General features: G+C 40.5%; 1 protein-coding gene across 1 annotated transcript in view; it reads right to left on the bottom strand.

Annotated features, from left to right (window-relative positions):
• Positions 1-482: 482 nt before the first annotated feature.
• Positions 483-14,099, bottom strand: part of LOC147692056 (NF-kappa-B inhibitor epsilon-like) — a 105,100-nt gene continuing 91,483 nt past the window's right edge. Inside the window, exons 4-6 of the mRNA XM_086938360.1 lie at positions 8,517-8,605; positions 6,669-6,917; positions 483-4,759 (exon numbers count right to left, since the gene is read on the bottom strand). Of these exons, the coding sequence (XP_086794486.1) occupies positions 4,688-4,759; positions 6,669-6,917; positions 8,517-8,605 (410 nt within the window). The 3' untranslated portion in view covers positions 483-4,687. The remainder of the gene's footprint in view (positions 4,760-6,668; positions 6,918-8,516; positions 8,606-14,099) is intronic.

The raw sequence follows: 14,099 nt of genomic DNA, 5'->3' as shown, positions 1-14,099 counted from the left end.
TCGCAGTCCACATAATTCCAGTACAATTAATACCATGTAATTACCAGCCACATAATTCCACATCACACCATGCCACATAATTCCACTACACAAATCCAATCCACTTCTATCACTCCACAACACGCAATTCCAAGCCACACAATTCCACAAATAACTAATCCAACCCACATAATTCCACAGCACATACATACACTCCATAACACATGGGTAAAAATAAAACATTGCCATTTGCAATGCCAAATGCTCTAACACAAACAAATGTGAGACCGATTGCATTGAAAATGCTTGTTAAGGATAGATATTAATATAAATTGCTCCCCTACCAACAAAAACCTCCTCAAGATGGTCAGACTCACTGTGAACACAATAGGTGAGACTATATACACTTTTTACATGGCTGGTTTTAGCTCACGCCATCTTCACCAAGACTCATGCACAAGCCACAAGTTGTGAATGTGGCAGAAAAGAGAACACAGAATATATCTGAAAAGAAATTACTCTTTATTCTTGGGCAGACATGGTTTGCAGAGTTACTGCCAGGCTGTGCGGAGTTGGACTACGTTGTCTGGAAATAGGAAGATGTCCCAATAATCCAGTTCTTCCAGAAGGTTGGTAGTGATGGGATTGCGTCAACCACACGGCAGGTGCAGCTGTAAATGTGAATGTCTCAGTTCCAAACTACCCAAGGGGAACCCTGCATCTAGGACAGTCCGCCTCAGGCTCCATGCCTGCTGACCGCTCTCTGCGACAGTTTTTCTCAGGGTGTCTTTGTATATCCGTGTGCCACTATTATAAAGGGTTACATTAGTGTTTCTCACAGGAGTGCAAGGTGGCATCAATGTCAGTGTGTAACTCAACCTATGTATACATCTATATCCTTAATAGTTTTGGTGGTTCTCCTCTGGTGTTGATAAGTGGTTTGTGCTGTTTTTGTTTTCACTATGTGCCAAAAGGATCTCTGGCTGTTTATTTTGTCATGTTGCACTACATAAACACACTTACACTTATGTGCACCAGTTGTGCGACTCACCAAGTAATATCTCTCTGTGTGGAACTGTGTGCTTTTGAGTCTGACAAGGTGTGTCTGTGTCCCAGAGCTTGTCATTCAATCAATGAGTTTATCTGTATGCTTAGCTGTACGCTCTTCTAGGATCTCTAGGACACGTCTGTGGTTGGGCGACTTGCAAGAAAACATGAGGTGCTTGTTTTTCTAACTACAACTGTGCTTCCATGGATGCCATGTAGCTACTTTCATTTTATTATGTCCTGTTCTCATCATATCTGTGAACACAGTTTTTATGAGTAACATTGATACTCAAAAAAGCCATGGTTGAGTTCTTGGGTTCCGTTGTAGGTGCCTGTGAAAGAAGCCATAGGTGCTGACGGCAGAGGGGAGGGACCTACAGCGTGAAGGGCTTAGTAGCAGCACATGGGCTCACGGTGCAGGCTCAAATCTTAAAAGTCCTGGCTAAATACAATTTGGAGCCAGTTTTGGGATACTAACTTCAAGCTACCATATTGTATTTTCTATTATTCAGTCCGAAAACCGGGTTGTTGTTAGACTTTTAAAGCGTACGCAAGCTCTTACTCAAACATCACCGTAGTCTGCTGATAAATCAACAAACTGGTCTGCAATGTATCAATGACTATTCACTTCTATACCTTGGTATATGTTGCACCATATTGTTAGGTAAAAGCAGTTTTATTACCTAGTTTATAGTGGACCTGTCAGCCGCTTGATGTGAAATTGTGGGTCAGAAAACATCCCATTGAGCTGCAACAATTATGTCAGAAGATCAGATGCATTTTAAGAGTTGTACCTGATACAGGGTCAAATCAAGTGGTGTAACTTGCTGTGGCTCCAGATCACAACATCAAGGCAGGGGGGGGGGGGTCAGAGCAAAGTGTTCCTGAGTCAGGCATGCATGTGAGTGTGTCCCCTATGCTGAATCACTCTATAAAACAAGCTTAGACAAAGTCAGTAGGTCTTGCATTGGCTGCCAGCCTTTTTACTTTACCAATGTTTGTTTAGTAATGTTTTTGTAACATGTTATTGTTGGGGTACTGAAGGCCCCAGCCAGTATATCAAAAAAAAAAAAAAGGAAAAATATTTTTTGAATGCAAAACCCAGAAAGTAGTTCCTGGCACCAAAGAGGATTTCTTTGTATGAGAATGCGCTACTTGTAAAAGAGCAAAGTGTCGTCACTCACAATGAAGTGAACCAGTGACTGAAGTGGACGGACCCATTATCTGTATAAAGTAGTAGTTGGAAGAAAAATGCAAATGCCACAACAGCTGACCAAAGGATGAAGAGGGCTAGCTGAAAACACCTATCAGTGAGAACATTGCACATATATAATTTTACTAAAATCAAAAAGGTATCGGTGAACGCCAGGCCCAAAAATAAAATTGTTACAGATTAAAAAAAGAAAAAAACGCCAGTGAGTTATACCTCAAAGGAGATAGGTAAGGGATGCCCTCACACAAGGACCACAGGACGAAGACCAAAGGCTTGTCTCTAGTACCAATAACATGGCACAGACTGATCAGGGATCATACAGTTGTCAGGGAAGCCAGTACTCCACTGCTGTAGTTTTGTCTTCTCCAGTCTCACGGGTGCTATGTTTTTCCTGCCGTCACATAGGAACACACTCAGAGCGGGAGTTATACAGTCTATAGATATGTAGTTTAAATTTCATATGTAATAACTACCTATGGTTCCAAATTGCGTTTTTTCTGTTGTCTAGTTTCATGAAAAAATGGTGAATAATACGCTTGGATATGGAAGTGCTCACACTGTGTTATAGAAGAAATGAGTGAGTAAATAAAATGGTCGGGAGGCACAATTTCGTTATATATGTATTATCTAATACTCCATCTAGGAATATTGTGTGGCCTGGTCACTAGGTAACACTGGTCACATTTGCCTCACTGGGTTTGTGTGAGTGCACTTATCCAGAGTAATCTTTTCTTTAGAAAAGTGAATTTGTGAATGGATAGGTCTATAAAAAATTTTACCAAATGTAATCAAGTTTGTGTTTTTAAGTTAGTGTCAGCTAGAGAGTGTAACAATATCATACGTTTAAATCTCCTTTTATTTTCTATCCGTGTCTGTTTGTATAATATCTCAGTGAACCTTACTGACAGTTCTTGTGTTCCTATGTTTCGATGTGCTTGGAAATGGTTGGTCTGTGCAATTTCAACTTAAAGTTCCTTTGTGTGAGTATGTTTACCTCTATTGCAGCTATTTGTGTTAGATTATTATGTATCAGTGTTTTTGACTTCAATGTTATGAGTGTTCACATGTGTGAGTCTTTGAGTTAATGTACTTTATTGTAGTTGGGAGTTTGTGAGGCTGTGGTGTTTTTCTGGTGGCTTAGAGAGTGCTTCTTATGGCATGTTCAGAGGTAGGAATATAGAGTGGTTTGGCATAGAGTGCAATTGAGTGTGTGTTGTGAAATTCTGTCGTTTGCAGTGTGTTTTTGTTTCTCTGGATGCATTAGTGACTTTGGTCCTGATTTATAACTTAGCACATGGTTTACTCCGTCACAAATATACCATCCCCCGAAAACATTAATCCCATTATATCCTATTGCCCTTTGTCTTAGTATTAAGCATGTGTTACTATAGGTTTCTTCTTAAGAGTATTTTTTACTGTTAAAACAAGTATCTGTATTTTCCCCTGTATACGCACAGCTTTGTGTATGCACATATGCTCGTCACTGAGTTTTTTTTAGATCCGGTTTAACAGCAAAGTGTGTAAGACATATTCCTGCCATTTCTTTAAAATAAATTATGTATACATTGACTGGGTTTTGGTTCCACCCAGATGACCATTAGTCTTACGCTTGTGCTACTGGCTCTCTAGAGTGCTGCATTGAGATACATGAAGTTCTATTTTACATCCGAAAAATACTCTCAACCATCACCCATTCAATTATTTACCTCAATTAATTGTTTTTAACTGCAGCAGACTTGTTTTAGTGTTTTTGTCAAGTGTGTGACATTACCACCACTACATTTACTACCATGACTACTAATACCACCACCAGCTTTACCCTACCAACATTACAGCCATCACCATTATTATCACCACTATTACCACAATTATTATCACCATCACTAACACATTATTTGTGTATGCCTGTTTGCATGCTTTACTGCCTCTTTTTGGCTTTGCTGATGCTTGTTTGTTGGTGTTTGTACTCCTTTTATTGTAGAAGTGTTTCTCTGGTTTGTCTTTATGCCTGTGAGTGTGTCTATTTCCATTGATGTGTGTCTATGGGTATGTGTTTGTGGGTGCTGGGGAGTTTGAACAGCCAGTAAGTATTTTTTTCTGGGCTGCTTGACACCCGGCGATCTTCAGTAGAGCGCACCCAGTCTTATGTCCGGGTTCCTCCACTCCCTTGGTGTTATTTAGACCCCTTTGAGTACAGAGTGCTTTATCAAGTTCCAGGGGGCCCAGCTACAAATCCGCTGTTAAAAAGTCCTGTCTGGAATCCCTCAGAGTCCTCAGCGTCCTAGCACCTTCACGAGACCACTGGCTGATGATCCCAGTCCACGCTTGCGGCTCTCCAACCAGCCACCGTCACTCCTGGGCTGATGCTATCCAGGAGGCCCCTCTGTCTTTCTCTTCCTGGTGGGGGTGATTTCTGGTACAGTACTCGTATGCTCCAGGTGTAGACCCTCAGATCAGCTTCCCGGGCATGTACGGCCGTCCCCAGAGTGTGAGGTCGTCAAACTGACAGATGGCAAAGCTCTGCAAGAGAAATGCGTACGGCAGGTGAGTTACAGCAATGCGATAGCTCGGGTACAGATGAAGGGGCACTGCTGCATGGGATCTGATAGTAAGGGGCACAGAATGAAGTGGGTAAGTGTCTGAAGGAAGGTGCACTGTCCAGACTCTAATCCTAGAGGGCAAAGAATGAAGTGGGTGAGTGTCTGAAGGAGGGGCACTGCCCAAACTCTACTCCTAGAGGGCACTGAATGAAGTGGACGAGTGTCTGAAGGAGGGGACACTGTCCAGACTCTACTTCTAGAGGGCACAGAATGAAGTCTGAAGGAGGGGCCCTGCCCGACGCTAATCCTAGAGGGCAAAGAATGAAGTGGGTGAGTGACTGAGGGAGAGAGCAATGTCCAAACTCTACTCCTAGTGGGCACAGAATGAAGTGGGTGAGTGTCTGAACGAGGGGCACTGCCCAGACTCTAATCCTAGAGGGCAAATAATGAAGTGGGTGACAGTATGAAGGAGGGGCACTGCCCACACTCGAATCCTAGAGGGCACAGAATGAAGTGGGCGAGTGTCTGAAGGAGGGTACACTGTTCAGACTCTACTACTAGAAGGCACAGAAATAAGTGGGTGACTGTCTGAAGGAGGGGCACTGCCCTGACTCTAATCCTAGAGGGCAAAGAAGGAAGTGGGTGAGTGTCTGAAGGAGAGGGGAATGTCCAAACTCTACTCCTAGTGGGCACAGAATGAAGTGGGTGAGTGTCTGAACGAGGGGCAATGCCCAGACTCTAATCCTAGAGGGCAAAGAATGAAGTGGGTGACCGTATGAAGTAGGGGCACTGCCCACACTAGAATCCTAGTGGGTACAGAATAAAGCAGGTGACTGTTTGAAGGAGGGATCACTGCCCAGACGCTACAACTAGAGGGCAGAGGAGGAAGTGAGTGACTGTCTGAAGGGGGGGCACTGGCCAGGCACCGCTACTAGGGGGATTGGACTGAAGCAGTAATCATGGGCTCGACCCTGATATGTGGTGGAAAGGTTGGCTCTTTCGGTTGCCTAGGCACAAGGGCATACAATAAAGGGAAATAAATGACCTGATGTCAGATAATTGACAATTAAGGGCAGGCACTACCATGCTCTGATATCAGGCTAAGATAATTAGTCTGTTACTAACAATACTCTGATAACAAGGTGCAGCAATTAAAAGGATTGCCATTCCCATGCAAAGACATCTGGAAGTACTGAACAAATGTGATGGAATCGCCACGCTGCTCCCACAAAGCACGGAATAAAGTGTCTGGCAAAGAATATTCTTTGTCAGAGAGCAAAGAAAGACGCCACCAGCAATTCACGTGCACAGATGCTAGAACACATGGGTTGGAGAGGTGGGCACTTCTGAGACTCAAACCATGGGGGATACGAAATATGGAACAGATACTTCCAACTAGCAGATACCATGGAGCAAAGGATGAAAAGAGTGCTAGTACGCTGCATGCTCTAGCAGTTGAAAACATGATGCCCATGCCATAAAAGAGCAGAAGGGTTGGTGGTACCATTCTCTAACACTATAGGGGCGATCGGGTGCATATTGAAGCTCTGACCCTGCCCACAGTCTGATGCGAGGGTGAATGAATGAAAGGGACAGCATGGCCATCAATCATTAACTCGGGCAAACAATGTTGCTTTCACTGTCCTCACCACGTGGCACAGTAAAAAGGACCAGGCAGTGTCACAGAATTAAGGGTATGACATTATCAGTGGCCTAACGCCATTATTACAAAATTAGGCTCTACCACTCTCCATCTTCAGATAGTAGGGCCCACAGAAAGAAGGATTTGGTACAATTCATAACTCGATGCCAGTGGCCACAAATTAGAGGGGCTTTGTACAGCCTTTCTTGTGACACTCAAATTTTTGAGTTTTGCAAAAGCCTCTCACCAGGCGACTTGAATCAGCGAGGTCCTGTGGGGTCTCACCCTCCATGTTGGGTAACAGACGGTCTGCCCCAGCCTGGCACAACATGTTCCAGATGCTTATATTAAGCCTGCCTGCTGCAAGATGCAGTGGGGTGCAGCCATTGTACATGATGGGGTCCACCTCAGCCCCGTGATCCAGGAGAACGGCGACCAGGTTGGCATCACCCATTTCTACAGCCAGGTGGAGCGCAGTTCGACCACACGTTCGGTCCTGGGGTAAAGACAAGAGACGTTAGCAAGAAGATGGGGGGAAAATAGTGCCCCTTTCCTTCTTATCACCCGAAGGAGCCCATTATATTCCCATTAACTTCAAGATCCTTTTCTCCTTCTCAACCTCCCTGGAGAGGCTCTCCTTCTGATCAAACACTAAGAGGCACTTTACCTCCCCATAACCCTTGAACCTTTCTCCTTCCCATCATCCTCTTTGATTACTCCCCTTTCCATCATCAGCAAGATTACTCTCTGCTCCCTACCAACCTTTGTAAAGCAGATCATTTAAATCTCTCCGGATATGACTCTGCCAATAGGAATGAAAAATAACAACCTAGGACATTTAGCGATGCAGATCACATGTAAATTGGACACGATCTTTTATATCGTGTCCAATTTACATGTGATCTGCATCGCTAAATGTCCTAGGTTGTTATTTTTCATTCTTGTATATTTCCCTGGCCTAGGAATTGTAAGATTCATTAATTCAGGGGGTCCTTGATACATATACATATGACTCTGCCAATCACAATTCGAAAAAATCTCCATCATCACCATCTTTTCTGGATATACCTTTCTCTTTCCCACTCTCTCCTGAGAAAACTCTCTTTTACCTCACATACTGAGAGGCCTCTGCGGGAAACATCCTGTACGACGCAACATTTACCACGCAGTGCCTTTACAACGCAGGTTTTTCAACGCAAGTCATTACAACGAATTGTGCTGGGGGGGCTGTAGGGTAGGTAATAGTTTAATTTACTATGCAACACCTTCCCTACTATCCACGGGGACTGGAGTTGGAATAGTAAATTAAACTATTCACTATCCAGCACCCCCCAACGCAAGTCATTGTAACTACTTGCGTTGAAAAACCTGCGTTGTAAAGGCATGTGTGGTAAAGCATGCGTTGTAACATCGTACATCCTCCATCTGCTGTGTATGGCATCTATTTCAATCCTCGCAACAAAAAAACAATCGCATCTACCCAGCACACATATACATCTCGCCACTCCCCACTGTTCTCTTAGAGATTAACTCTTAAGAGACTTTCACAGTTTACATTGTTCACTTTTCCCACGTATAGACACCCTGCTTTTCTCAAAATCACCATGATTTCAGCAGCACTCTTAACTCCCTCAGCCCGACCAGCAGGTGTCACTGTAAAAGTGTTGACTGCAGCCCCGGTACCAGGCATAACTGTAACAGCAACGTTACATGCTTTGTTCAGCAGGTGTCACTTTAACACCAGCACCCCTAGCTACATCCAGCAGGTCTAGTTGTTTAAAGAGTATATCACTCCCCACAGCATATGTCACTGTGATAACAATATTACCATACTATAACAGATGAATACCCAGTTGTAGCCACTAGTCATCATTATAAGAGCAGTACTCCTAGTTAGGTAACCCGGTATCACTGTATAAGCACGCAACAGTAGCACAGCAATCACTGGCCGACAGATGTCGCTGCCAGAGCAGCATGTGGCTCGCCATCGACAGGGCGTATTATTTCAGAACCCCTTTCAGCCCTGGCCATCACATGTAAATACACCATTAGTGTCTCTTCCGCTTTTTTTTTTACTAACAAAGTCCTGTCTCACCTGGGCGTTGATGTCAGCCCCCAGGGCGAGCAAGTACTGCAGGATTCCCCAGTGCTGGTGCAGAACTGCCTGGTGCAAGCATGTCAGGCCTGAAAAACAAAACAAGTTATTTAGAACCTCCTCAGTCACCAATGATCAAAACTTGGCATAAGCGTTAAGGGGAGGAGTAGAAGGGAAATATCCCAGTCTGTAACAGCTACCCTTCTGAGATTCACAACCTGGAGCACTCCCTTCCATCCTGGAGGTCAGTGGAACACACTTCCACCATATTTTTAAATGTCTTCACAGTGTGGCAAAGATATGCTCTTTAATAATAATCAACATCCTATATAGAGTTGGAAGAATTCTATAAAGTTGTTCGCCAATCAGAGAATCTGAATCACTATTTAAATAAAAATGTAATACCCACTGATATCTGTGAATTGGCGATGTGGGTTGGGCAGCAATAGTGTCTGGGTAGAAAATAATTGCTATATGTATGTAATATCCTCATCGTGTGAAGTAACAAAGGACCCCCTGATAACGGATTGAATTCCTGGGTCAGGGCATAGAACAAATGTGAAAAAAAAGTACCCAGGCAAATTTCCTGAACCAACTGACACATGAAGAAATAAATCAGTACATAGTTAAAGAAAGATACTGCACCATTGCATGTACATATAAAGATACAAATTTAATAACATGATATTGAATAAAATTGATTCTTAATTATACAAAAAAAGATAAAAAAGATTAGTGGCATATAACAATATGCATATCTTCAATCAGATGAATAGTTCATTGGGTATAAAAGACAGATGGTTTCCTGTTTTTTGTCGACGCGTTTCGACACTGATGTGCCTTCCTCAGGACTGTACCATCACACTGTAAAAAGATTTTAAAATTGATTTTACAAATATTGTATTACTATGTACATAGCAATTAGTGCCTAGATTTTTCTAACATGTGCTCATAGTTGGTTTTTTCCATCATTGATAATACCGACTTTTAACATATCCTAAACAATTTAATACATCTGCCCAAAAGACGAGTACAGTGCGTTAAAAAAGGACTCATTATAACAAATGTTATCTAACTAAAGACACCATACTGGTCATTTATATCTATTCATAGTATCGTGTATATAGCCAGTGTCACACTCTAAACAGCAAGAACAGATAAAGAAAGAAAGAAGGAAAACGATGCACAAATGGCATAGATATATGGCTTACTAAGATAGAGAGAGCATGGAAGGTCTAGATATATGGCCCCTTTCAGATATGAAGATAAGGACCTAACTTTAGGTGTTGCACACTATTCTATATAGAGAATGTTATTTCTGACAAGTTGATATATGGTGTAGCAATATATAGCATTGCTATGAGGGTGAGGTTGCACTGTATTTCACCTATTTTCTTATTGCTATTCTATTTTGGACATAGTTGTGGCATTTATAATTTAAGAGAAGAGCTTACCTATTATAAGCAAGCGAACATATTTGATGCGATGAAAACAGTACTCAAAATGCCATCTAGGTCAGTATGCGGATTGATGGAGAACCTGCATAGTAAAAACATTATTGCTTTAATGTGCGTTTTTTGATTGAGCCAGTTTAGGTAGGGGATCTTCTAATTGCAGGAGCATTTACCTGATTATTAACCGGTGCTTAGACTTGATAGAATACTTAGAAAAATAGCTCGAATAATTTCATTCATATACTGGGCTGCTTCTATTCGCCTCGCTGGGACAAACAAAAATGGTCTGATTACTTGCATGGTAATGATATTTTGTTCTAATACGAAGGTGGAATACATAGTAGACGGCAATATTCTTTCATGAAAACAGCCATTTTTTCGCTTCCTGCCCCTCTATTTATGTATATGTTTTTTACCTAGCTGGGACAAACAAGAATGGTCTGATTTTTGGCACAATAATAATGTTTTGTGCCAATAAAAAGGGTGAAGTAAATAGTAGGTAGCAATATTCTTTGATAAAGACAACCATTTTTTGCTTCCCTGCCCTATATTTATATGTTTGCTTATTTAGGTAAGCTATTCTATTCTCTATGCTGCTTATTACTAAATACTTGTAAACGTGTGTATCTACATATCGATATCACGCTTATTTTCTCTATTAAATTTGTATCGCTCTGAGTTCTGTATTAGTCTTACCCCGTATTTGCAGGTGGTTCTCATGCGCTTTGATTTCTAAGCCGTGTGTATAATTACACTGTATGTCTGGTTATTGGTCGCGCATCTGTAATGAGTTTGAAGTGAACATTAACCATCGGCTCTTACATATGTAGTGCGCTTTAACATAACGAGCATGACTGTCATATTTACCTATTAGTGGTTCGATATACTTTGCTGGCGACTTCCGATAGTAATGTTTAGGTAATAGTTTCAGAGGTTAAAGCAGTGTGGCGGTTCTTATCGTCTACAAAAATAAGACAGCATTCAATGTGTCCTGTTAATCATGATATTACTCTAACGTTATAACTAAATAGTTTTAAAGGCTTCATTTAGATTTTCGTAACCATTTATTTACCAGAAAAAGGGTTTTCACCATCACAATCCCGTTTCGGTAATTACTGCTAGATGTCACACAGGTCGGGCAGTCTGAAACATAACATGTTGACACTAGCGTTATTTATTGTCTATTTTCCAATATCAAGCGCATGTGGCGACATCTGCACTACATTAGGAAGGGGGCTAGGTTTACTCTTACCTGCGTTATTACTCGCTTGCACGGACCGTGCACCACGGCGTTTTCACGTTTTCTGTCACTTCGGCAAAGAGTTTGTTTTGCCGATTTCTATTGGTCTTTATACCGTGCCAGTCTATTGGTCTTTTTACGTACCACTGCGTTTTTAAAGGGAAAGGGCCTATATTTACTGGTTTTGTCAATATATTGTGCTTGCCCAATGTATCACCTTACCGTTTATTTCATAATTGTATCCTTGGTTAAATTGTATTCCAATTTGTAATTTAAATTTGCCTCGTTTTTTAAATTCATACAATTATAAGAACTTGAAACTAACATTACTATCGGAAGTCGCCAGCAAAGTATATCGAACCACTAATAGGTAAATATGACAGTCATGCTCGTTATGTTAAAGCGCACTACATATGTAAGAGCCGATGGTTAATGTTCACTTCAAACTCATTACAGATGCGCGACCAATAACCAGACATACAGTGTAATTATACACACGGCTTAGAAATCAAAGCGCATGAGAACCACCTGCAAATACGGGGTAAGACTAATACAGAACTCAGAGCGATACAAATTTAATAGAGAAAATAAGCGTGATATCGATATGTAGATACACATGTTTACAAGTATTTAGTAATAAGCAGCATAGAGAATAGAATAGCTTACCTAAATAAGCAAACATATAAATATAGGGCAGGGAAGCAAAAAATGGTTGTCTTTATCAAAGAATATTGCTACCTACTATTTACTTCACCCTTTTTATTGGCACAAAACATTATTATTGTGCCAAAAATCAGACCATTCTTGTTTGTCCCAGCAAGGTAAAAAACATATACATAAATAGAGGGGCAGGAAGCGAAAAAATGGCTGTTTTCATGAAAGAATATTGCCGTCTACTATGTATTCCACCTTCGTATTAGAACAAAATATCATTACCATGCAAGTAATCAGACCATTTTTGTTTGTCCCAGCGAGGCGAATAGAAGCAGCCCAGTATATGAATGAAATTATTCGAGCTATTTTTCTAAGTATTCTATCAAGTCTAAGCACCGGTTAATAATCAGGTAAATGCTCCTGCAATTAGAAGATCCCCTACCTAAACTGGCTCAATCAAAAAACGCACATTAAAGCAATAATGTTTTTACTATGCAGGTTCTCCATCAATCCGCATACTGACCTAGATGGCATTTTGATTACTGTTTTCATCGCATCAAATATGTTCGCTTGCTTATAATAGGTAAGCTCTTCTCTTAAATTATAAATGCCACAACTATGTCCAAAATAGAATAGCAATAAGAAAATAGGTGAAATACAGTGCAACCTCACCCTCATAGCAATGCTATATATTGCTACACCATATATCAACTTGTCAGAAATAACATTCTCTATATAGAATAGTGTGCAACACCTAAAGTTAGGTCCTTATCTTCATATCTGAAAGGGGCCATATATCTAGACCTTCCATGCTCTCTCTATCTTAGTAAGCCATATATCTATGCCATTTGTGCATCGTTTTCCTTCTTTCTTTCTTTCTTTATCTGTTCTTACTGTTTAGAGTGTGACATTGGCTATATACACGATACTATGAATAGATATAAATGACCAGTATGGTGTCTTTAGTTAGATAACATTTGTTATAATGAGTCCTTTTTTAACGCACTGTACTCGTCTTTTGGGCAGATGTATTAAATTGTTTAGGATATGTTAAAAGTCGGTATTATCAATGATGGAAAAAACCAACTATGAGCACATGTTAGAAAAATCTAGGCACTAATTGCTATGTACATAGTAATACAATATTTGTAAAATCAATTTTAAAATCTTTTTACAGTGTGATGGTACAGTCCTGAGGAAGGCACATAAGTGTCGAAACGCGTCGACAAAAAACAGGAAACCATCTGTCTTTTATACCCAATGAACTATTCATCTGATTGAAGATATGCATATTGTTATATGCCACTAATCTTTTTTATCTTTTTTTGTATAATTAAGAATCAATTTTATTCAATATCATGTTATTAAATTTGTATCTTTATATGTACATGCAATGGTGCAGTATCTTTCTTTAAATATGTACTGATTTATTTCTTCATGTGTCAGTTGGTTCAGGAAATTTGCCTGGGTACTTTTTTCTCACATTTGTAATATCCTCATCTACAGGAAAGGATCTTTTTTATAGTCATATGGTTAGAATTGAATACTAAGCAGTAACCAAACAGAAAGCAGGAAAAATCAGGATTTTAATAGCTAATAAAAAACATTAAATGGTTGCATTCCTTTCAGGGAGATCAGAATTTAAGGAAAAACTATTTTAGAAGGCATGTTTGGATTTCCATGTGGCTGTCCTGCAGATCTAAATTATGTAAATGTTTCCAAAAAGCACTGCTACTATAGCCCTAATCCTGTTAGAATAAGGTTTCTTGGTAAAGAACTATGTGACATTTTGTTACAAAATCAACTCGGATCTTGTATGCTTACCTAATAATTGCCATATATTATGTGCTCTGCGAGGCACAATGTCACCATGAGTCTCTATGGTCTTTTTACATATTCACGTAAGTGTGGAGCACTAGCATGAGACATAGGGTCAGGAACATGCAAAAACATGACAAATTGCTCAGCAGGCTATCAATTAGCCGAAAAAGATAATCATTCATGAACTCCGTTTAGAAATAAAAATAACTAAGGGCTACCCGATAACCCTTTATTTTGGGTGTCCCTGCTATGGTTAAAAAGTAAATATGAAGATGCTTTTGGGTATAAATCGCCATCCATCTTTATTGTTGTCAACATGTTTCAGCCGTTTCCCAGAGTCCTCTATGGATACCCAGCTTTCATTAGGACAAAGTTTACCCCAAACCTTTTCTTACTGTCCTATCCCAATTAGTC

This window comes from Lissotriton vulgaris, chromosome 9 (genome assembly GCF_964263255.1).
Source record: "Lissotriton vulgaris chromosome 9, aLisVul1.2, whole genome shotgun sequence".
Classification (NCBI taxonomy): Eukaryota; Metazoa; Chordata; class Amphibia; order Caudata; family Salamandridae; genus Lissotriton; species Lissotriton vulgaris.
Note: the sequence above shows the minus strand (reverse complement) of the source record. Positions and strands in the feature narration are given on the sequence as shown.